The sequence below is a fragment of the Amblyomma mixtum genome, chromosome 10, assembly GCF_055824585.1.
Source record: "Amblyomma mixtum isolate Tamu chromosome 10, ASM5582458v1, whole genome shotgun sequence".
Taxonomy (NCBI): Eukaryota; Metazoa; Arthropoda; class Arachnida; order Ixodida; family Ixodidae; genus Amblyomma; species Amblyomma mixtum.
Genome location: NC_143021.1, coordinates 6,727,396 through 6,751,220, shown reverse-complemented (window position 1 = coordinate 6,751,220; position 23,825 = coordinate 6,727,396). Strand labels below are relative to the sequence as shown.

The 23,825-nt window shown below is 48.1% G+C and overlaps 1 protein-coding gene across 1 annotated transcript in view; it reads right to left on the bottom strand.

The window, feature by feature from the left end:
* Positions 1-879: 879 nt before the first annotated feature.
* The window catches only part of LOC149325062 (seizure 6-like protein 2), a 125,616-nt gene continuing 102,670 nt past the window's right edge, over positions 880-23,825 (bottom strand). The window contains exon 6 of the mRNA XM_089562426.1: positions 880-2,874. Within this exon, the coding sequence (XP_089418552.1) occupies positions 2,482-2,874 (393 nt within the window). The 3' untranslated portion in view covers positions 880-2,481. The remainder of the gene's footprint in view (positions 2,875-23,825) is intronic.

Here is a 23,825-nt window from a genome sequence, read left to right as displayed (position 1 = left end):
TATGAGCGGAAATTATGGCCCGGCTTTTGCGAGTTTCTTCCCCTTGCTCTGTCCTGATAGTATAGCAGCTTTGCGCTCCCCAAGTTGATTCTGAAAGAGTGGCGGGTATTAGAGAAATGTGGCTAGAATAACTTTATTGCGCAGGCCCCAATACGTTCGGAGGCTTTCCTCTGACAAAGGCGCTCCGGAAACCTTTCTCTTCGTGCTGAAAAGAATGAAAACCAAAGCACCCAGACGTCTTGTTCTACCCTGTTCTCCGCTAAAGTGCTGTGCGAATGCCAAACTTCCCGAAGATGCATAGGCAATGAGCCGGCGTTTATTATATAAACTTCATCGACAGAGGAATGCACTTCTATGAGACCTATGTTACGTGAGCTCTACGCCATCACTACAGCTGTTGCCACTAAGGTAAACGGGCTGGTACAAAAATCGATGTTCTTTAGTCAATGAATCACTGCGCTTATTACTTTCACATGACCACGCAAATTAATGCTGCTGAATTAATCGCGCTTTCAATAGGGCTTCTATCGAATCCTTGACCCCGTAATATTACGCCTCCTGTTTTAGTCTATAATAATTTATACAGGCATACTTTTTACATGCGTATAAGCTGTATGTTGTGCTCAGAATGCGTGTAATAGACTTGCGCCAGTTGCTATGATGTGATGTGATTTAGGCGGAAAATTACGATGAAATTACGGTCCATAACTTCCAAAGGGTTGCGTGAGTCTATTGTAACCTATAGCAGTAGACGAAATGGAACTTGTTCGTACCTGTGAACGAAGACCATAGGATGAATAATTTAAAAAATAACTAACAGCACAGCTTACTGTACCATGATGCAGAATGCGGAAAGGAAGACACACAGTGGGCTTGGTATTCAGTAAATGCAAAAACTATTTTATTACGTTGTGTTCACGCACCAATATTTTACAAACGCATTTAAGGCAGGTATGTGAATAAAAATTATGTCGTGAGAAAAACGGAAAAGTACATTCCGTATTAAAAGAAATAAAAGAGGGACGCATTGTACCAGTGATTACCATATGAGCTGAGTTCGGTAATGTGAAAAGGAAATAAAAAATGCTGAAAGTAACTAGAAAATGATGCCTACCTTCACAGGCAAATGACTGAGTATTTCATGGGCTTTTGGTTCGTTTTGCTGCTGTTCGTAGCAAGATTGGCTATAACGGAACGTGATATACTCATTTCGAGAACTGGATGATCCAACTGCTGTATGCACTCGATTTTTTTTATATGAGCATAATACGGTTGTGCATTTGTACACGAATCAATAGGTGTGCAGCAATATATTTTTTCTTGTATGTTACGAATCTGCAAGTATGTAATTGATTCCCCCCGACAACCGACAAGAATTTCGTATTAAAGACGGACAGAAAGAGTTTCTGCGTCAGTTGTGGCCAATATATTCTGGTCACCTTTGATTTGATGTGCACTGAGTGATTGAGAATGAATTGCCCCAGTTTTGAGAGTAGCTGCGGCAGGCATTGCCTTTGCTGCTATCATCCGAACAGCCAGGCTGGTCGGTATACTTAGCTGCAGCAGGAAAGCTCAGAGCCGTCTACAGGACAGTCCGTCTCTATGACGCAGCTGGACCGCGGTCTACTGTACGCAAGCCAGGGTCGTATACTGGTGAAGTGGACGTAGCAGTGTACGCGGGTGGCTGCGAGCATTCTTGCCACTTACTCAATGTGCAAATAAGACATTTGGCTCGCATGAAACTGTAGTAACATAATACGGTAGATAAAGCCCGAAAGAAGGGCCAGACACTTTACGAAGGCAGCACGGCGACAACGGGAAGATACTGCTTTTGTGCCAGCTATTGACCTGAAAATAAAGAAAAAAATTAACGCGCAGTAAGGGGCCAGTGAGCACATGTCACTGATGCTACCTTAAGAGGCTTCACTACGTAGAACGAAGTCATGCGTCGTGCTTTCTTGTGTGAAGATGTACGCAACTGCGACAGATAGTCATTTCTGGGTCTGCCGCAACTGGATCTGCACTGAGGCTTGACGCAGCCGAAGGCCAGCGTAGCTACCACAAGACAGACAGAATAGTTTGCGCACATCCTACCAACAGTCTCTGCGCTGCAAAATGCCTCTTCTCTTTAGCAGACGTCGAAAGAGTGAGAGTCGTGGCGGCCACCGTTGAAATGAGTCTGGACGAACGTCAGCATGGAACGCCACCTCTAACAGACGGTCGAAACTGCATTGCTCCGAGCGGTACGTCTTCCAGGCCACCTTGGTTCAAAGGCGCCAAAGTAACACAAGGAAGCCTATCGGGCAATGGGCCTCTGTGTTTCATAGGCGCATCGTTATGTCGTCTGCTTGCGGAGCGCCTTTTTTCTGGCTCCCATGGACCAAGATCAGCTGCCACTCACGCGTCCATTGCCTCGGGACCGCACACTGAGCAGGCACGCGGTTGGACGAGGCATCTCGGGGGGCGCAGACGCTGTGAAGGTCAGAAGCGGTCGACGACCGACAGGCGGGTCAGTTCCCGTGGATCGCGAGCGTCTTTGCGCACGTACGCGGGGTTCTCGAAAGTGGGGAACTTCCGGCCGAAGTTCATGCGCACCGGGTAGTGGCGCCTGTACGCCACCAGCACCACAAGCAGGAGCAGGGCCACCGCCAGCGGAGCGGTCACGGCCACGATGACGGCCATCGCGGTGACCGTCAGACCGTCTCCCAGGGCGGCCTCGCCGCCGTCTCCGCTTGGCGCGGCGGCCAGGTCGCCGTAGTCAGCGTCGTGCGGCTCCTCGCTCGGCCCTGGACTGCTGTCCTCGGGGTCCCTGCGCGCCGACGGCGTGGCCTCCGCCGTGGCGCGGTCCGTGTGAGACGGCGGCCACCAGCGCTCCTGCGAGAAGTGTTTTAGATTGAGTGAACCGCGTTAGCAGGTAAGCAGAAAACGAGCCGAAAGGACGCGTTCACAAGGAGGAGAAGTACACAGGACAACGCTGGAAACATAACTGAAAATTCTCTACTTGGTGAATCGCCAACATCAGAACATGGTGCACATGCGCATGTTAACAAACGTTAACAAAACAACAAAAACAAAATTGATTAAGCCACCGAAGATTGCCAGCGGCAACCTGTGTCCCATTCGTGAAACGGTACTCTTTTGCCGTGAACCTAACAGAGCTCTCGCTGAGGCATCCAGTTCCTAGTTTCTTGATTTGATTGAATTATTCTTTAGAAGCGTCCGTGCCGACTGGACATCACTTGTGATCCGAGCGAGACATTAACGGCTTTTCTTGCCGCCTCGTAGTATCGCATCGTGGCATGAATATGTTTGCAGGATTGGACTGTAAAACTTTATTTGTACAGAGTCTATCACACTTGTCTAGAGCGCTCGAGCGGTGTGCTGGGCAGCAAATGAAGTGAAATCTTATCGCAGCTGCTTTGCTGGGGGCAAGGCGCTGGTGCCTGCGTGGTGCACACGTCCATTAGGCTTCTTCCCAGCGCAGGCATTATAAGTGAAAGTCAATGCCTACCTCAGAATTTCGTATTATTTCCACCGGACGCCACCGCTCGAGTGCTCTAGACAAGTGTGATCGACTCTGTACAACAGGTGTAGGGAAGGTTCTTGTCTTCCCTCCTAGATGACAGCCCTAGCCGAAGCTTCGACCAGCCGGTGGATTTTAAGATGAAAAAAGTGTTCTTTTTTAACACAGAATGGCGGATTGTACTACGTATTCAATCTGCATAAATAAGGAAGGGAATAAAAAGCGACATTGGCCACCGTCGGAACAATGAAATAAGTCTCAACAATGCTTCATGTGACCAAAAATAACCACCGCTGCCCGCTCTGTTTGCTTCCAAACGTTTCAGTGGTGAAGGGCGACAACTGGGTTAACCGTGCCCACAGTGCAACCAGATCTCCATAAAGCGCTCTATGCGAGAAGAGCGAATGCGTGAGACTTCGTTTCACTCAGGCGCCTTCCGCGCTCATTCTAGAGCCCATATTAATTGATCGGAAGCCCGTTTATTCTGCACTCAATCCGCCGAGGGCGCTAGGATGGAAAAGGGGGAGCAGTGTTATAAAGGAAAATGGGCAACGCTGCCCCGGTTTTATTAACGGACTTCCTGGATGCAGATAAGGGGGGGCTGCGTGCATCTTGTGGGCGCTGCGCGGCCGATCACCGACCAACGGCGCCTGCGAGGAGTGCCCGAAGAGCGTATAGAAATTTTCTATAGACTGCTTATAGACTGCCTACACAAAGATATTTCCTTTTGTCTATTATTCGATATTTATTTATTTTTATTTACCACCACAATGTACATGGTGACAGGGTGCCCGTAGTAAAAGCGGCCTTTTGGACCGCTTGACTTGGCCATGGACACCCAGGTGCGAACTTTGGCAACAAAACCGTGGCACACTTTCAAACTAAATACAATATTGAAAAAAAAATCCCGACAGGTACTTCCCGCAAGAAAAACAAAATGACAAACAAAGCAATGAAGAGTGCAATACAGTCAATTCGGTTCACAGATTCAATGCAGTATCTGTAAAAAATATTCTAAAAGCTTTCTGTGTGAGGTGGTTTTTAGGTCAATGTCATTGACACAAAGAGCATTTAGTAGACGCGGTAATATGTTTTCAAGTGTTTGACAGCCATATGTTGTTCTGTATGTTTTAATGAGCCACTGATCGACGTTTCTTGTGTTGTGTACTGTAAGGGATCGGTCGTAAACGCGGGGTCATCGGAACGCGGCTGGGAGCGCTCAAAGCGAAGCGTCTCCTTTCTCGGAACGCGGCCGCTCGCGAACGCGCCGGCAAGTACGGGTGTCCCCCATCCCGCGGTACCGATTCGCGCACGTACTGGCACGAATGTGTATTTGTGTTTGTTTATTTAGTGGTAGAGAGGGTGGTTTACCTTGTTGAAGCCTGAGGGCTGGCCATGCCCTTGAAGAACCAATCATGTTAAGAGCACAACATGATTGGAAGCTACGAAATGTGGGCCGGGCCTTTAGGGCTTTAAAACCGGGCCCCGGAGCCGGAAGCGGGGTTCTGCGCTAAGGTGAGATGCTACGCATCTTCGGCAACGCCGAGTAGGGGCCTCCCCTAGTATTAGCCAGATCCACCTTTTGATTGTTTGTCTTTTTGCCGTTGTATCTAACTTGTATATTCTGTAAATATTTGTATATAAATCTTCAGTTATTGCCTTTTTTATCCCTGCATCTCAACTCATCGTGAGACCGTCTCTGACGGGGCACCTCTGGTGCGAAGATCGAGCTTCAGTCTTGAGAGTTAAACCAACCGTCTCTGACGGGGCACCCCTGGTGCGAGGAAAGGAGAAGAACCTGTGAAACTTTACTGGCGCAGTCGACAGGATCCTGCGGCCATCGGAAGACGGCGCAGGAAGAAGATTGAACGCAGGGAGAAAGGCGACGGTCAGGCAACAGCAGCGTTCGAAAAAGGACCTGCGGAAAGACAGCGGCAAGGGCCACGGCAGCGGACCAGCGACGCGAGACTGCGTCCGGTGAAGGAAAGCAGCGCGTCCAGAATTCGACGGGCACCGGCGGGTTGCAGCAAGTGACGACAACGTGCACAGGACCAGCGGCGTGTGACAGCTCTTCGCAGCGTCCGGTGAAAGTGGCGGTGGACTGCGACGCCAGGAAGCTGGCAATGCGGATCGACGCATCGAAACTGTGAGTTTCCTTCGTCGCATTGTTCACGTCCCTGTGCATGTGTTCGAGCCGGTAGGGCAGTTGAGGGACACAGACGGCGGTATGGAGAGTTATCCATGCCGGCCCTCACTCGACGTGAGGTACCGAGTGGAATTAGCGAAGGCGCGCTTAGCGTACTTTCAGGCTGAACTTGCGAAAGTGAATGGAGGAAAGGCGCCGCTGTGCGAGGAAAAACCTCAGTATGTTAAGTGCGTCTTGGAGGTATTAGAAGCAAGGCGCCAGCAGCTAGAGCTCGAGCTGGCTAAGCTGAAAGAGACTAGGAGAGCTAGTGAACTAGCGAGGGACAACTGCTCCGAGTCGCGAGAGGAGAGGCCACCTGTGCTGGAAGGTAAAGCCTTATGCTTGTCATGCACAGGTCACGAAAACAGCAGTGAGGACGCTGAAACAATCAGCCGGTATGCGGGAACGCATCTTCGTTAGGAAAGGCCGCAAATGTTTCAGGAAGTGAGAACGAGATTCCTGAAGGGCGCGGAAATATCACAGCTTTTCCGCCACCGCGGGCGGCTAGCAAGGAAAGGGAGCAGCCCGAGTCAGATCATCTGGGGGCGATCGAGACCAAACTGTGCGACAACAAACAGGGCAACGAAAAATCTGCAGAGATTACCTCTACCCCAGATAAGACCAGGGACGAGGGCGCGAGTTCAGGAATAAAAACTCCGTCTCAGGCAAACTGCGAAAAAGAGCAGTTGGTTCAGCGTGAAACGACCAGCGACGATAGACGTCAGATCGGCGAGCTAGCGACAGCAGGAAACCTAGCGTTGCCGCAACCGCACACTGTGTCGGCCATAGGGCATGAAGTGCCCCGTAGCGTTACTGGTGGCAAGAGCCCTTCATCCGAGGCAGAGAGCGGAGGTGGGCCTGCTGGGCCGACCGGGCAGAGCGCCGCGCAGTTGTCGAACGCACCCGGTGTGTGTCCGGCCAGGTCATTTGAGGACCCAGAAATGAGGGGCGACTTGCCGCAAGGCAAGCTCGGGTCAAGTGTCTGCGAGGGAGCTCATGGAGCCTCTGAGTTAGACAATGCCACGAAGCCGGCAAATGCCGATCAAGCAGGGAGCGGCAATTTAAAGGTTTGCTCGTGCAGAAAGGATGCCAATGGCTCCAAGCGAGGCAGAGTAACAGGAGGCAGGTGCGTGGCGTTCACTTTGGAAGTCGGCGCGGGTAACAGTACGTTCCGTGCCGCAGAACGCCAAGTCACGTGTGGCAAAAGTGGTCGCACTGATATATTTGGACGGGCCAGGAGCTATGCTCCTTACGCAGGACGCGGCTCGTACTGGCGCGCCGGAGAGAGCATGCCCTCAAGGACGTCGCGTGGTCAGGGATTTGGACCCATCGAGTACCACGACGTTTTTGATCCACGAGGGCACCGGCATTCGAGCTCTCGCCCCGTTGTGGCACCAGTCTAATGAGCGCAGCGGACATTGGGTGTTAATCGTGTCGAATGAGACACGTGTGGGCTCGAACGCGCACAGGGACGCTCGGTGCGACTAAGGAGGCTCACGTGGCCACTTACGGACGTCGTGCGAGTGCTACTGAACGCTCCAGTTGCGAGTGCCTGTGTGTGTGTGTGTGTGTGTGCTCGTTCGCGAGCAGGACGAGGGTGTGTACTTTGAGGTGGTGAACTGGGTGCAACCCACCAACTTGAACGCTGTGTTACGGCGCACGGCAGGCATGCCACCGTGTGTATTTGTGGAATTTGCTTATGTTGCGTTGGTGCCTGTGTGCATTTTGCTTTTGTTTTGTTGGTGCCAGCGCTGGTGTAGCTGCGGTATGTCACCCACAGGGTGGTTTTGTGACCCGTACCGATCCCTTTGTTTAATTCTAAAAGTGGCATTTGGGCCCTTTGTAGAATCTTTGGAAGGGCGTGTAAGGGATCGGTAGTAAACGCGGGGTCATCGGAACGCGGCTGGGAGCGCTCAAAGCGAAGCGTCTCCTTTCTCGGAACGCGGCCGCTCGCGAACGCGCCGGCAAGTACGGGTGTCCCCCCATCCCGCGGTACCGATTCGCGCACGTACTGGCACGAATGTGTATTTGTGTTTGTTTATTTAGTGGTAGAGAGGGTGGTTTACCTTGTTGAAGCCTGAGGGCTGGCCATGCCCTTCAAGAACCAATCATGTTAAGAGCACAACATGATTGGAAGCTACGAAATGTGGGCCGGGCCTTTAGGGCTTTAAAACCGGGCCCCGGAGCCGGAAGCGGGGTTCTGCGCTAAGGTGAGATGCTACGCATCTTCGGCAACGCCGAGTAGGGGCCTCCCCTAGTATTAGCCAGATCCACCTTTTGGTTGTTTGTCTTTTTGCAGTTGTATCTAACTTGTATATTCTGTAAATATTTGTATATAAATCTTCAGTTATTGCCTTTTTTTATCCCTGCATCTCAACTCATCGTGAGACCGTCTCTGACGGGGCACCTCTGGTGCGAAGATCGAGCTTCAGTCTTGAGAGTTAAACCAACCGTCTCTGACGGGGCACCCCTGGTGCGAGGAAAGGAGAAGAACCTGTGGGCTAAGGGCTGTGTTGTCTATTATTCGATATTTATTTATTTTTATTTACCACCACAATGTACATGGTGACAGGGTGCCTGTAGTAAAAGCGGCCTTTTGGACCGCTTGACTTGGCCATGGACACCCAGCTGCGAACTTTGGCAACAAAACCATGGCACACTTTCAAACTAAATACAATATTGAAAAAAAAATCGCGACAGGTACTTCCCGCAAGAAAAACAAAATGACAAACAAAGCAATGAAGAGTGCAATACAGTAAATTCGGTTCACAGATTCAATGCAGTATCTGTAAATAACAAATATTCTAAAAGCTTTCTGTGTGAGGTGGTTTTTAGGTCAATGTCATTGACACAAAGAGCATTTAGTAGACGCGGTAATATGTTTTCAAGTGTTTGACAGCCATATGTTGTTCTGTATGTTTTAATGTGCCACTGATCGACGTTTCTTGTCTTGTGTACTTTATAGCTTACTTCAATGTTGCAGAGTTCATGAAGGAAGGACATGTGATTAATAATTTCGCGCTCCAGTGCGTGGCTGAGGCGAAAGGTGTACAATTTAGTTACCGGGAGTATTTTGTCAATAAATTAGTCAATAAACTGTCTATATAAATTCCTACTAAATGTATATGGCTATAAATCGATGTGTTGTCACTTGACTCTCTATTGTATTTGTATTGCCTATAGACCAGTATATAAAATTTGTAAATAGAACGCCATAGACTTTATAGACAAAACTTTATGGATAGTCAGAATGCTTGCGTAAAGAAATTTTTGTAAGCGTACTTCACTGCTAGTTACACCTACCACGTTACTGTAAAACGATTTTTCCTATCGCCACTTATTTTACAGGAATGACACACATGGCCGCCTCGTACAACGAGAGCAAATTAAAACTTCGCTTTCGACGATCTCGCTTTCAAACTTCAGTTGACAATTTTCCTCAGTGCGAATCAGTCACTTCATTCCACTTAGGCTGAATTTTACTTCCTTTCCATTCGAAAAAGATGAGCTGCTACGAGCTGTGGGAGCGCCTTTATCGAACCACCTGGCCTGCAACACAACCCTGTTAAGCGTTACATAGGCCGTTGACCCTTACACGATGACTATACAGCGTGTCCGAGACAGTGCGAACAATATTAGAAGCGAAAACACAACATAAAGAACAACAATAACTTCGCTGCAAATCAGTATTCGTAAAGCATTCGGCCCCATAACAAAAGGCAGGATACCGCTTCAAAACTGCGCTATACGACAATACTTTCTAATACAATTCGCACAATACTGCTCAAATGAGCGCGCAGACAGCACTAGGCGTACAACAATGTGCACAGCGTCTGCAGTACTGTACGTACCAAAATTGAAACAATGCGCATTTTACGAGAAAAGCCACGTTCAATGCGTAGAAGACTAGAATACATCGCTACATTACCAAATTCCAATGCAATATATGCTAGTTCTTCCCGGAAGAAGAAAACTGACACAGTATGCACAATCGTATGTGGGATGAAAATTTGTATTTTGCAATTTGCATGTGTTTTGAGTAATGGAGGAACGGAACATGAACGCCATTACTATAGTGACCTTGCTCAAAACAAACGGCAGGTCAGGTTGGTTCCACATACTACACTTCACCAAAGCACGCAAAAGAAAAAAAAACGAACACGAATAGACATAAAGACACCAGGAAGCACTGACTTCAAGAAGTTCATTGCCACAGATCAGCGCTTAAGCTGATTTTTGGCAATCAGCTTAAGCGTGACATATCGCGCTTTAGCTAGCGCGATATGTCACGTCCCTCTACGTCCGTGTTCATTTTTTGTGCGTTGTGGTCCTGGAAAGCACTATATTATAGCTGCGTCCAGCGGTATTTGACAGAGGCTTGAAGTCCACTTATTCGGTTTAGAGGAAATAGGCTTGGAAAGGGCATGTAATGCGAAGGCAAGATAACCGCTGGTCCTTAAGGGTAACAGAGTGGATTCCAAGAGACGGTAAGCGTAGCAGTTGGCGGCAGAAAGTTAGGCGGGCGGATGAGATTAAGAAATTTGGGGGGTACGATGGCCGCAGCTGGCAAAGGACAGGGTTAATTGGAAAGACATGGGAGAGGCCCTTGCTCTCTAATGGGCATAGCTAGGCTGATGATGATGATGACCTGACGACAGAGATGCGAGTACGCCTGGAGTCTGCGCCATAATATTCCTTAATTTTTTGGTGAGGGACGTGTGTGGTGGCGGCATGCTTAGCCTCGCGTGGCTATAGTGCAGCGTGATGCCATGAAAAGAGGCGAGACCGTCGTTCACCACATCCGAGTCCGAGATACCCACTGCTCGACCGACAAAGCCTCGAGCGTGATTGCGGGAAACTTCGTTCCCGGGATTGTCCGAGTAGGCCGGGACCCAGATCCCATCTCCCTAGTACCTGCGGGCCCCTGTGGACTGAGCTGAATCAACGGCGATTTGGACAACCGAAGAGGACGAATAAGAACGAAGGAAAAAGCTAAACAAGACTTTCTTGGACGCCCACGTAATGAAAGCCTAACTTTATCTCCTGAACCTTTTCCCCGTTTCATCTTTATCAAAACTGATTTATTTTCATGGCACGATGCCCCTTTCTTTTATTGTTATTTAGATTTTTTTTATAAGCCGTGATAAATTAGTGCTGCTTGCAGGTATTCTTCTATCGACCTCAACCTACATTAAGTCAGTATGTCAGGTTGAAACCCTTCTAGAATATTGAGAACGGTGGACAAACCCATATTGCCCCCTTGCAGAACTACGTATGGCTCATTTGGAGTCACTGATGATTACGTCAGCGTCTGTGTTCGCAATGGCCATGGCTTTGGCTGCTTCCTCCGCAGTTTCGCAGTTTTTGGAGCGCACTGCGGGCGCTGCGACCACTTTAGCGGGCGCGTCCAAGCGTGGCTCAGACACCGCGCAAATCGAAAGCATGCGACATTTCGTTCCGTAGTCGGGGAGTGCTATACGTTGACGCAGCCAGAGAGGTATAATATTATTTTCCAAAAGGGCGTGCTAACGCAGCCTTCTTTCAGGCTGTCAATAATGGATGCCTGAATTATTTGACGAATCAGCTGTTTCCTGCTTCTTGCCATTATTCTCGTGCTCGCGAGGTTCGCGTCTGCGGTCATGGCAGAGGGAAGCTAGGCTGCTAGGTTTTTAGTCAGGCTCCTCCAGTCTTTTGTTAAAGCACCGCCCTGTCTCCCCGACGTATTCCTTGCCGTAAGATATTGAGATGGAATATACCACTAGAGTTACGCATAAAACAAAGGGATCTCTATGACCGATTGAGCATTCTTGAATTCGTCCGCGTGGATTAGGCGGTGAGGGCAGAAAAAAAAATGAAGTCAACGCCTGCTCTTTTTCCAATTCTTCTTAGTTGTGCGAAACTGTGTACGAGTATGACGGCCAGTGTTTTTTTTTTTTCGGTCGTTTGCATTCGACGAAGTCCGCTACTTCCATTGCATGGCGTTTAACGTTTCTTCGGCTACCAAAGAAAGAAGCAATGGCGGATATCAGGAAGGCACCATTTTCTCACCTTGTTTCTAGAAGCTGGCTTCAGGAGGGCGTTCTCATAACTCAGTTAACTCGTTATTTAAGAAAGATTAGACAGCTTCTTTTTAATAATTTTTTGTGCGCGGAGTCGCAGGGCAAGCCAGGTTTGTTAAACCTACATGCAAAGCACCAGCAAACATGTTACGGCTGAAACTTACAGTTACTCTCCAGAAAACGGATAGAGCCGTTCTCTGGTAGCAAGTGCGTTAAAACTGGGAGAGATGTGAAGACGGCGACCACACTGTGAACGTGCGGGAGAAATTAACTGTCATGGCTGTCAACGAGAATTAGATAATCACTTAAATACCTAAAAGATTGGCTGTGGTTTAGCTCTGGTTAAACCTGGAGGATTGCGCGTGGCCATAGCTACACTGCCCACAGTCTCGCCGTTGCGCGACCATACTGCGCATGCGCGAGGAGCAAATGACGCACTACGCACAGCTGGCCCCGGCACGTGCGCCGCTACTGCGCATGCGCAACTGGCGAGTAGAGTTGCTGTACCAAAGGTAGCAGAGTTGCGCGTCTGTTCTCCCTCGCCGCTCCGAACGCCATTCGCCGAGAGGCGGTCACATGATTTTCGTGACGTCGTGTGTTCAACACTCCGCGGAGAAGCTGACTTCACAGGTGCAGCGCCGAGCGAACCCTTGTCAGCTCGACGCGTCATGTGAGCCCGCGCTGTCGGCTACATTCATTTGTTTTCCGTGCACACCTGTGGCGTCAGGTTTGGTGTTCTGAAGTGGCAGTGACGGACGCAGTCGTCAGCTATGATTGGGTGCAGTGCGCCAAACTGCAGCAACCGCACGGGAAACGGCAAAGCGTTTTACGCAGTGCCGTGTGGAAGATCGGCGGTTGAAGTGCGTCGGCGCCTCAAGTGGCTCTTGAGAATGAACCTCTCCAGTTTGCGGCTGTGAAAGACTTACAGTATTGATAAATAAATAAAAATTTCTAGCATGTTCCAAGATCTGCCAGTGCCATCACAACCAACATTTGCCTGTTTCGACAGCGAAATCAGAATTGCATTGGTAAAAACATTTTTCATGTGTCGACATCTGTTTACCTTGAACAAATCACTAGTTTTTTTTCTAACTTACACACATTATCAAATTAGGAACAGGCAACGAAAATCTTGTTTGTCTATATCTTTTACTTATAGTGTCCTTTTATGGATACTAGTTAGAGCCTGTACCTGTTCCTCGAAGCAGTATTTGTAGCATATCACTGCATTAAAATTGTACAGAATTTACAGTCTGCCTCTGCAACTTTTTGGCCCTTCACTAGGGCATGCTCTGCTTACTCTACTGCTGCCTCGAGCCTTCTGTAGTAATGGTTCGAGGTGAAATATAAGGGACAATGAATGTTCAAGAAGCAAATTCCATGCAAAGTTTTGCTACATTTCGATGCCAGTCTCACCTGCATAAACATTTAATTTGCCTATGCAGCCGCTGCGGTGGCTTAGGGGTTATAGATCTCGGCTGCTGACTCGAATGACGCGGGTTCGATCCCGGCTGCGGCGGTCGAATTTCGATGGAGCCGAAATTCTAGAGGCCAAGTACTGTTTTCTGTCATAGCCTGAGTCGCTTTGGGCAGTTAAACCCCCCTAAACCATTTGTCTACCTATGCTATAAAGTATTGTTCTTAGTAAAAATGTCCTTAAGAACCATCTGACAAGGATTTAGTGAGAGATGTGAGGATAGGATAGGCAAAAATCGCATGTAAACAAGTGTCGCAAATCTTGATGCCGCGAATAATTTCAGCTAAAAGACAGCAAATCAGCCTATAACCTCGGCTTTAAAAAAATCCAGGAGTCGCGAAATGTTTTGATACAGCGACCTAAGCCGAATCTACAAAGAAGGAGTATAAAAATGGAAAGCGGGACATTAAATTAGTTTTTCCGAGCAATAAGGATGAAGCAGGCAGGAAAACCTAGCACAGTAAACAACAACTGTTGTAATTTCATAACTAAGGTGAAACTATAGTGCTTTTCGATAAAAAATGAGGAAAGTTAAATAATATCTACGTTTAAGAGTACTTTCAAGGTCTTTTAAAGATCCGCCCTATCACTGCATTTAGCAACGGGGTACATTTTGTGAAATGTGTTGGACAAGCAATTGAGTGTTAATTTTTTCGTTATGTCAATCTCTCCTCGTTCAATGCACTGGCGTTGCTTTAGTCTGCTTGCCTACAACAAGTTGCACAATTATTTTAATGTGGTTCTAGAGAGATGCGTTTTCGTATTTTCCGCGCATAACTCGTACAGAACACGCGGCGGTGCTAGTTGTGAAAAAAGTAATTCATCGCTATACTCTTTTTGTTCTTAAGACGTGAAATGGGATGGGACAGACGCTGTCTCATCTGGAACGAAACTGCTTGTTCTTCTGAAATTACTGGTTCAAGAAAGAAAAAAAAACTCGCAGGCCGTTTCCAGTCTTTTTTCGTCAGTTTGTCATGATTACGATTTGCTGTTAACCTTTGGCGATTTTTTTTCGTGCTGTATGCACACCCTCGGCAAATCACAGATTAGTTTTCAGCGTTAATTTTAGAAACTTGCCATCAAGTCAATCTATTTAAAGGAGAAAAAAAAAGCCCAAGCGCCCTAGACAGCGAGCTACGCAGCCCCTGTACGTACGAGAAGTGGCTTTCCCGCACAGCTTGGAACATGATGGGGACCTTCGCGCAACTCTGCTCCCTGCAGGAGCATATACAGGAACTCTACTGGCGAGCACGGCGGCGCGGCACCTATGAGTCACGAGCGCAGCTACGGCGGCAGTTCGCCAGCTGTGCGCCGTGTGACGTCAGTGCTCCTCGCGCATGCGCAGTATGGGCTTTCCTTAGCTGCATGAAATGGCTCGGGGACTAGCGTAGTGTTGCCTTCGCAACAAAAAAACTTTCTTCATTGGTAAATTTGCTAGCTTCGTGCTTAGGGCTCCGTCATCCACTGCCAGGCCCCTCAGAGATCTGTCTTCCTCTGGCACATAATAGGCGCGGGTCAATTTTTTTCTGAAATAGAGTTGTTAATTACCCCCGCCGCGGTGGCTCAGTGGTTATGGTGCTCGTCTGCTGGCCCGAGAGACGCGGGTTCGATCCCTGCCTCGGTGGCCGAATTTCGATGGAGGCAAAATTCTAGAGGCCCGTGTACTGTGCGATGTCAGTGCACGTTAAAGAACCCCAGGTGGTCGAAATTTCCGGAGCCCTTCACTACGGCGTCTCTCATAGCCTGAGTCACTTTGGCACGTTAAACCTCATAAAGCAAAGCAAACCAAACCAAACCAGAGTTGTTAATTAAGCGTAGTAGTGTGATTCGTTTTCCTTTCCCTGTCCTCGTCTGCAAGCGCTGCTTATCAGATTATGAACACAACGCTGTCAGTTTTGATGCAGCCAGGCCTTTTTTTATGGTTTATGTATGTTCTCTTACGGTTTTCATCTGTTGGTGACGGAATAAAGGCATGAGTTGTGAGAACGCGCTCCCATACGCATTCAGTGTCCTTTCGTTCTCGTCTTTTTGCTCTCAAGTCTAACTACTAAGCCGCTCCAAATGGCCCCGCTTAGCTGCCACTGAGGAGAACACTATTAATATTTTTTATAGTAAAATCCGATAGTTCGGCATGTGATGGCTTTGTTGCCACTTGGCCGGCAGCGAAAGATGCATTTATTTCTAAGAAATTTGGATTCGAAGTTGAAAAACTTCTTCCCGCCGCTCTGATTCAAACTTGGGATTCTCCTATGACGACACAGGACTAAGTGACGTGAAACATGACGTGCGCATGACGTACCGCAGACTCCGTGATTTCTAGCGGCCAGCAGTGCGGCCTGGAAGCAGCCGAAAAGAAAGCTACCGCCGGCCGCACGTTGAAGGCATCTATCGGCAATTGCGGCCGTCGCTACAGTAGCTTCGATTACGTTTGCACTGGCGTTTTGCCAGCGTTACGATGGATCTCGTTCTCGAAGTCGTCAACGAAGTTCTCGCAAATAGACACCTTTAGCATACCGTGTACCTAGTTACCGCTAGCAGAATACCGGGTGGCCGCGTACCGCCGGAAAACAGGCGCTGATTGGTCCCGATGCTTCAGGAGCGCGCGTAGCTACCGGGCACGTGGCGCCATCTGGCGAGGTCAAGGACATTTGCGCATGCATTGGCTGCGCCTCAGGGATTTGTGGCATCTCGGGTCCTAGAGTTGAAGCAACACTACTTTGTCCTATGACGTCATCACGCTTGTACTTGCGAGTTTGGCCTGTGGCGGCGATACCTAGCTGTATTTTGGTTGTTGCTCTTTTCTACGTTACAAGAGCTTTGTTGTCAGTATGAGTGGCGTTTTATAGCGCAGCTCTTTGGCGTCCGTTCCTGGGTTTCGCGTCGTCGTCGGCGTCGGCCTCGTAACCAGCTCCGCCCCCAATGTCACGCTTTTCAATTGGTCGAAATGCTCGTGACGTCACAGTGCGCGAATTTCAAATGGGGCCAATTGTACTTTGGCTAGTAACCATGCAACCAATCAAAGGGATGCTGCAACTAAGTTGGACTGAGTTTAGTTAATTGCTTAATTAATCAATTAGCCTAATTAATATATAGGAGAATGAAGAGGTCAGAAGAAAAGGAAAGAAAGACGCGCGCCGCAGCGACAACAGCGTCCGCGGAAGGAGACGCTGCTGAAAAAAACAGATAAGTACGAAGCCGCGTTCCCTCCACCACCACGCACTTCCCCACTCAGTAAGACGTTGCTCGTTTCATATACGTCGTGTCGAACATCCTAGACAGTTCCAACAATTGACAGGTTAACGACAGAACACGATGGATAGAAATACAATAATATAAATATGAAATAGCCTAATTAACCTTTCTAGTTAGACCGCATAAATCAATAAAACCGAGAACGAAATTGGTCGAGTTGGGGAATCGAACCAGGGTCTCCGGAGTGCGATACGAGCACGCTAGCCACTCCGTAATGCCAGCTGAATGGTTTGGAATGAACAAAGGCGCGTCTAGCTAATACGGCGTCTTCGTTCACTCCCATCTTCCCCCTTTCCCTTACGGAGGTGCAGGTGTCCACCCAGATATGCGAGAGAACATTTCCTTTCCTCAAAAAATAAATTTACCGTCCAGCAAGGCGTACAGCCGAATTGGCGATGGCGTTCTGTGGACTCCCTGGCAGCGTTGCAAGACGCTGTCGCGTTCCACTCTTACAGGCGATGCTTAACATGTTAACCACACATCATTAACACGCGCAGACAGCCAATGGACGCGTCATTCGCTGGCAGCACTTGATTCATCATTCACAACCACATTCTTAACGTACGCTCCCTTGCCGCACATGCCAAGGACGTACACCACGATCACATTCTGCGCCATTCCTCTGTACTTTGCTTTGCTGAAACCTGGATGGATCCCGAAGAGCCTCTCGAAATCATAGATTTCCTATACTGCTGTGGTGCTCGCAGAGACCACAACAGAGCGGCGGGAGTAGCTATCTACTTGCGCACAGGTCCCTCTGCAATACCAGTCGAAATGTTTGGCACGTCACATGAAGTGTGCGAACTGTGCGCCGCAAAGTTGCCCAACGGCTTGCTGGTAGTAGCTGCCTACTTCGCCCCTACCGCACTCACGAAAGACGTCGTGCACTTCCTGCAACTCGCATTAACCGTCCATCGATCCACACCGATGTTAGTAGTGGGGGACTTTAATGTTGACATAAAGACAAACAGCAATTTCCTAACACTTATGCGGGAGAACATCCCGTTCCTCTCGCTCGTAACGCGTCCCACGGCTGTGACAACCTCGCGAGGCACTTGTATAGATCTCGTCTTTGAGAATCAAGCATTGGTGTACCAAGTCGAACATATATCAGTCTATTTCTCCGACCACAAAGCTTCCTTCATGACTGTCAAGAACTGTTAGTGGAATCTTTGTTAAAGGAATACGTGTGAAAAATAAAAAAAAAACTCTGTGATAGCGCATACATGTGTTGCTCGATTTCTTTGCCTCAATCTATCGAAAAGGTGAAACAGCTTATTTGCTGCGCTCAAATTTCGCATTAGGAAGTAACGTAATCGTCGGTAATTTTTTTTTTTTTTGTAATCAGGAGCTGGTATTCTGTCGATACAAGCCAACTTCAATTTCTCCTCAGTGTCCCTTTAAAGGGAAACTGCTCATGCACGTTTCGCGAATTCCGCGATATTTAACGAGTCCAATCTACTGGGTGTTTCACCTAGGATATTCTACAAGTTCTAAAAATAGGTTCTTTTAAAGCATATTATCGTCAGCGGTGCAGCGCTACTAAAACGTGGAAACTAGTAGGCTGGTTAACTAACATTTAGTATTTAACTTTTTATTTATTACTGTTAGTCTCTTTATGCTCCCCCTAATTATAGTTAGTGTCCTTCCAATTAATTAACCAGCCGGCTAGTTAGCATGTATTACCTGTAACGGCGTTTGCGTGAACCCGACAGGGTCGATCTGAGTTGAGTTGTTAGGACGAAAACAGCTCCCTCGGTTCTAATCACCGCACCACAGGAGTGCGGAGAACATCGGTGTGATGTCGTGGACGTTGAGATTTAAATCTCCGCTGTTGTAAAACTCGCCCACTCTGGAGTCGCTGCAGGATGCTGCCAAACGACGTTCGGCGACTTCTTTCTGCGAAGAAAGCGTTTGCAATAAGGGAGTAATTACTCACTGACATCAACCCGAGCGCAGCCATACGGCTACAAAGGAAAAAGCTATACAGCTTTCTCGGAAATTTCGTAGTTTAAAGAAAAATTCGTCCTGGTCCGGGGTCAGAACCCGGGACCACCGCTTCACCGGAGCAGTCGCTCTACCAAATGAGCTAACCGGGACGGCAAGCTAAACATTTGACCAACATAGTTCCCACTTCGAGTTATTGATCAATTCGCTCTCGCCCTACCATAAACTTGCCGTCCCGGTTAGCTCAGTTGGTAGAGCGACTGCTCCGGTGAAGCGATGGTCCCGGGTTCGAACCTCGGACCAGGGCGAATTTTTCTTTAACTACGAAGTTTCCGAGAAAGCTGTATAGCTTTCCTTTGTAGCCGTATGGCTGCGCTCGGATGGACGTCAATGAGTAATTAATTACTCCCTTATTGCAAATCTACTCCACCTTGGGGGATTCTCCTAAACATTTGACCGAAGAAAGCGTTCATGCGTTGGAAATGTACCGGCACCGCAGATGATGTCATCATGCCCCCCCCCCCCCCCCCCCCCCCCTACTTGGCGCTGTGCGCAGCGGAGACGACTGACCGCCATAGAGATTTTAATCGGCGGATACGTCATCATTATAAAAGCTGGCCCAAAAGGACTTTGCATGCGTCACCTGCAAGTTTCACAAATTAGACACCTTTAAGATAGCAGCATTCTAAACCCTCAGCAGTTGCCCTCTAAGGGTTACGTAGCCGCGTGTGACGAAAACCATGACACTAAGTTTGCTTCCACCAAAGTGAGTGCGGTTTAAGAAATGCGCCTCTCGCATATTGGCAGGAACTGTATAGGTCAATGGGGAAGGTCTTTTGTTCTGCCTGTTCCAAGGATTTCAGGACCAATGCTACGGCTAACAAGACCTGTCCGTACCCTTAATAAAATGCATGGCGATCAAATTCTTCCATTATGTTGCAGCTAACACGCTAGCAAAATTATCGGACTTCCGCGGGCAATACTGAACCCAATTTTCGGCATAATATCTTTCTACAAAACCATGCGCCCCTTTTCAGTCCACGTCTACACATTTGGACACTGCGAAGAAAATGCGTTGCGTCTGGTGTAAAAATGTTTAGGCGAACAAAAAGCAAGTAAACAACTGAAGAAAACTGCCACTGTCCTGACCGGGGATTTTCGTGTTTTGGTTCATCGTCGCTGCGGATATCTGACTACACTGTATCGATTTATGCAAGTACCCCACACAAATGAAGTTTAAAATGTGCCGCCAAATGCCACTACTTTAAATTTGAGCGGGAAGAGGCCAGCGCTGAACCTGAACGAATTTGTTTTTCTTATTGTCTGAGCGACACAAGCATCTCATATTTACTATACAGGGCGTCCGAGCTAACTTGGACCAAGATTTATATATAAAAAAAACTAAGCGTTCTTCAGAACTAAAATCACGTGCATGGTGTTAGGGTTTATTTAAAGTTACAGTACCATTTTTTTCGCTCCTCCTATTCGAATAATTAGTCGAGATAAATAAATTAACTTTTTAAATACAGCTTGAAACGTTCAGGCGTCAATGGGAAAGTCGTGGAGCTCCACAAATATTGTCCAAACCAGGAACTTCCAACGAGATCCACTTAGCGTGGCCGTTTTTATTCGGGGAAAACGAAAGCCCGCGGAGTTTAGAAAATACCGCGTGACAGCGCACTCCGTGCGCCCGAATGCGCCTCGATTACAGCGCTCTGATCCGTGCTTTGTAAACAGCATCACTCGCTTCGCGCCTTTCGTGCTGCCCAAGACAGGGCGTCGCGTTGTGCTTGGTTCCAAGATGAGCGCCAGTGGCTACGGGCGGCAGTTGAAAGAAAGCGCGGCTCCCGTTTCTGCGGCGATAACTGCGCTCTGCCGTTAGCAGAATGCATGCGGAGGAACGATGACAATCTCATAACTTGGAATTCGGGCGCAAGATCCCAACAAGCAAAGACGCATATAACAAGCTTGATAACGTCGTGTGAATCACGATGAAAAACAGGAGCCGCGTTTTCTTTGAATTGCCGCCAGACTCAAGGGGGCTAGTGAACCAGACCGTGCCTCTTTTCGTGAGGCAGGTCAGCGCGTAAAGTACTACATGCACCTCTGCGCGAGCTTGGAAAACGCTGTCACTACCCATAAGGTATCGTCCCGCAGTTCGTCCTGTCTCTCCCCAGGGAAGCGCCTGTCGTGAAAGACAGGCACAGCGGCTTCGCCTTAGAATAATGATGCCCAACAATTCTGGAGAAAAGCATTTTTTTTCAGAAGAGAACTAATTTCTTCATATACTGTAACGAACACAATTTCTTCATATACTGTAAGATTTCACTCTAACGATCAATATATCCGCAGATAACCCGACGGCATTCTTGCACCTCTTGTTATATAAACGTTTTTACTATCGTCGAAAGAGTTCCCCATTGATTTTCGGTGACAGTCTTAACTGTACGATGCGACCGATGGAAACACTTCAAAAGATTTTGCTACATACCAGAAGAATGGAGCATTACCTTCAGTATTTCCATAACAGCATCTTATGATTTTCCAGCTTTCACTGTTCCTCTCCGAGAATGTTGGACATGAGACAAGGGGCAAAGCGCAAGTCCAGTACGTTGGTAGAAAAAGTACAGGGTTGGTAAAAAATTCCTAGGCCGCAGATTCTAATTTTCTTCCGTATATCCTGGCATTTAAGATGCCGATAAAGCTATCAAGGTCCTCTGAGGTTACAACGGTACTTCTTCCACCCTCTACACATATATTGAGCTTCAGGGGTGCCGTACTGCCTTACTATACTGCTTAAAAGTAGACCCTGTGGCCTGGGAACTTTTGACCGACCCTGTACATTCCGAATGACATTTCTCTTGCTAGTGTAGCTCCGTGTCACCACAGTGACACTGCATGTGGCGAAATGCACCCGCTGGAAGTGAAATCACATTTTCCCTGCCAGTCCCTCGTTTTCCTACAATCCGCGTTCTTTCATGCAGCGTGTGCTGACTATAAGCTTTTTTGTGCGCGCAATCTGAACACTTTAAGCTGCATATCATTCATCCTTTGCAGAGGGCGCGTTTTCTTCGGCAGAAAATCCTCCGAAAACATGGAAGCGAACTGCCGCCGCCGGCTGCCGGTCCACACTTGCGTAACGACGGTGCCGCCTTCTTCCGTTGGTGGCGAACGTGGCCCCGCTTGCGACAGCTCTTCGTGCAGCCTCTGTCGGTGCAGCCGTAATTTTGATAGAATAAGGTGAGTTGACATCTAATGTCGGGATGAAGATTCAATGGAAGGAACGCCGACCAAAAGGTTGTTGTTTAATATGAAGACGAAGACGTTTCGGCTTCCATACGGAAGCCTTGATCACTGGGCGAAAAGCCCAAAGCACATCGCTTACGTGCGCTGCAGTAATCGCCCCAAGCATTTTGAGTACGTAGGCGGGAGATTGCCTGCGTTGTGGTTAAGGGTTTTTTCTGTTGTTTGGATTATTAGGGATTCCAGAAATCGACGTGACAGCGAATTCTTTTCTCTGGAAAACAATTGACTCAATTTCTCAATTCTTTTCGAGAGAAAAGAATTGAGAAGTGGCTATGGTGCTCGGCTGCTGGCCCGAAAGACGCGGGTTCGATCCCGGCCGCGGCGGCTGAATTTCTTTGGAGGAGAAATTCGAGGCCCGTGTACTGTGCGATGTCAGTGGACGTTAAAGAACCCCAGCTGGTCGAAACTTCCGCAGCCCTTCACTACGGCGTCTCTCATAGCCTGAGTCGCTTTGGGACGTATAAACCAAACCAAACCAAACCAGTTTAAATCAGCTGAGTGGAAAGTTATTAAACCCAATTTTCTCGCCCATCAATGCGTTTCTGGCTGTCGTAATAAAAAAATACACATCATTAGGAACAGTCAGATAATCAATTTTTACTGATAACGATATAACTGCCATGTACACAGTTTAGCTGATGAAGCAGGTTATCTGAAGGTCTGACGTGTGCTCCGCGAAATTCGCGAGTGCAAATTATAGCGCAGCATAAATTAAAAATGCCTTCGAGGTTGAACCACTTATAAATAAGACGGCCACGGAGCCTCGTTTTCTCACAGGAGCCGCGGAGTTGCAAGCTCTATCAGGGGACGAAGAAATTGTCGAATATGGGCCTCTTCTTCAAACTAAATCGGGAGTTAATGCATTTTAACAGGATTAGAACACTGCAAAACCGTATGAAGAGGAGCCGATTCGCATTTCTTTGCAATAGCTTTGACAGTTCTCGTTAGAACTAAGAATTTAAAATATAGTTTTTTTTGCCAGAACTGTGGAACAACAAAATTTGTTACCGCCATGTGGCGAAAGCCTTTAATGCCTCATCGTTGTCGGCAGAGGGTTGTCAGCAGAGGTGTCACGCTTTTTGGTCGGTCGAAATGGTTGTGATGTCAGAGTGCGCGGATTCGAAGTAATGAAGTCCCCCACATATGCCTGACACACGACAACTAATAAAATATTGGAGCACACGACAACTAATAAAATAGTTATCGTCCGCTCCGACAGGAGCGTAAGGCATCCGTGGGTCTTTTTTTCATCACAAGAGTTTATAGGTCATTTAGAGCGTCCATTAAACTGCGAAAATCCTATGGTTTGTACGTTTTCTACTTCTATGGTGCCAAATTTGTATTTTATTATTTCCATTCTGTTCGGAATGTATATATTCGCTCCTGCGGTGGGCAAGCATATGCCTGCTGTATATTGGAATAGATAAATAAATGAAATTCCGCTTCTTCGAGATCCCTCAGACATGCAGGCGACTGTTGAATGGCCACGCATTCGGACGGAGAGGAGAGCAGAGGCGCAGACGAACCGACGCCTCTGGGGCGCTGTCGGCCTGGCCATCGTCACCGCCTGACACAGGGGCCCGCTCTGTCGACGCTGACACCCGATCGTCGGCATGCGGCCAACCGGCGCGCAAGAAAAATGCAGCGCCGGCCAAAAAGCGCGCTGGAGGCAAGCTGGCAGCCACTTGCCCAGGGAGGCGTAAAGAGGGCGAGAAACAAATGGTGACTAGAAGAGCGATGTCGCCGACGGGATCATTGCTCCTCCGATGAGCAATTGTTGCATTAGAGTATTGCTCGCTTTCTTGGGCTTATGGATTACTGGAGTATAAGATTCGGTCTCGACCCCTGAGGGTCAATAATCCCAGCTTATCGACTGGCTGGCCAAAATGTCAGCAAGTTTTTCAACGAAAGTACCGAAATATCCTTGCCGATGCCGCCGCAAAAAATTCAGTGCCATGATTTTTTAAGCAAAATATCGTGTAATAGTCGTTTCTTATGACTGCTTTTTTGTCGCTTAAGAAAACCTGGCATTAATAACATAAGGACCCAGCGTCGGAGGTATCCGGATTGAATCTC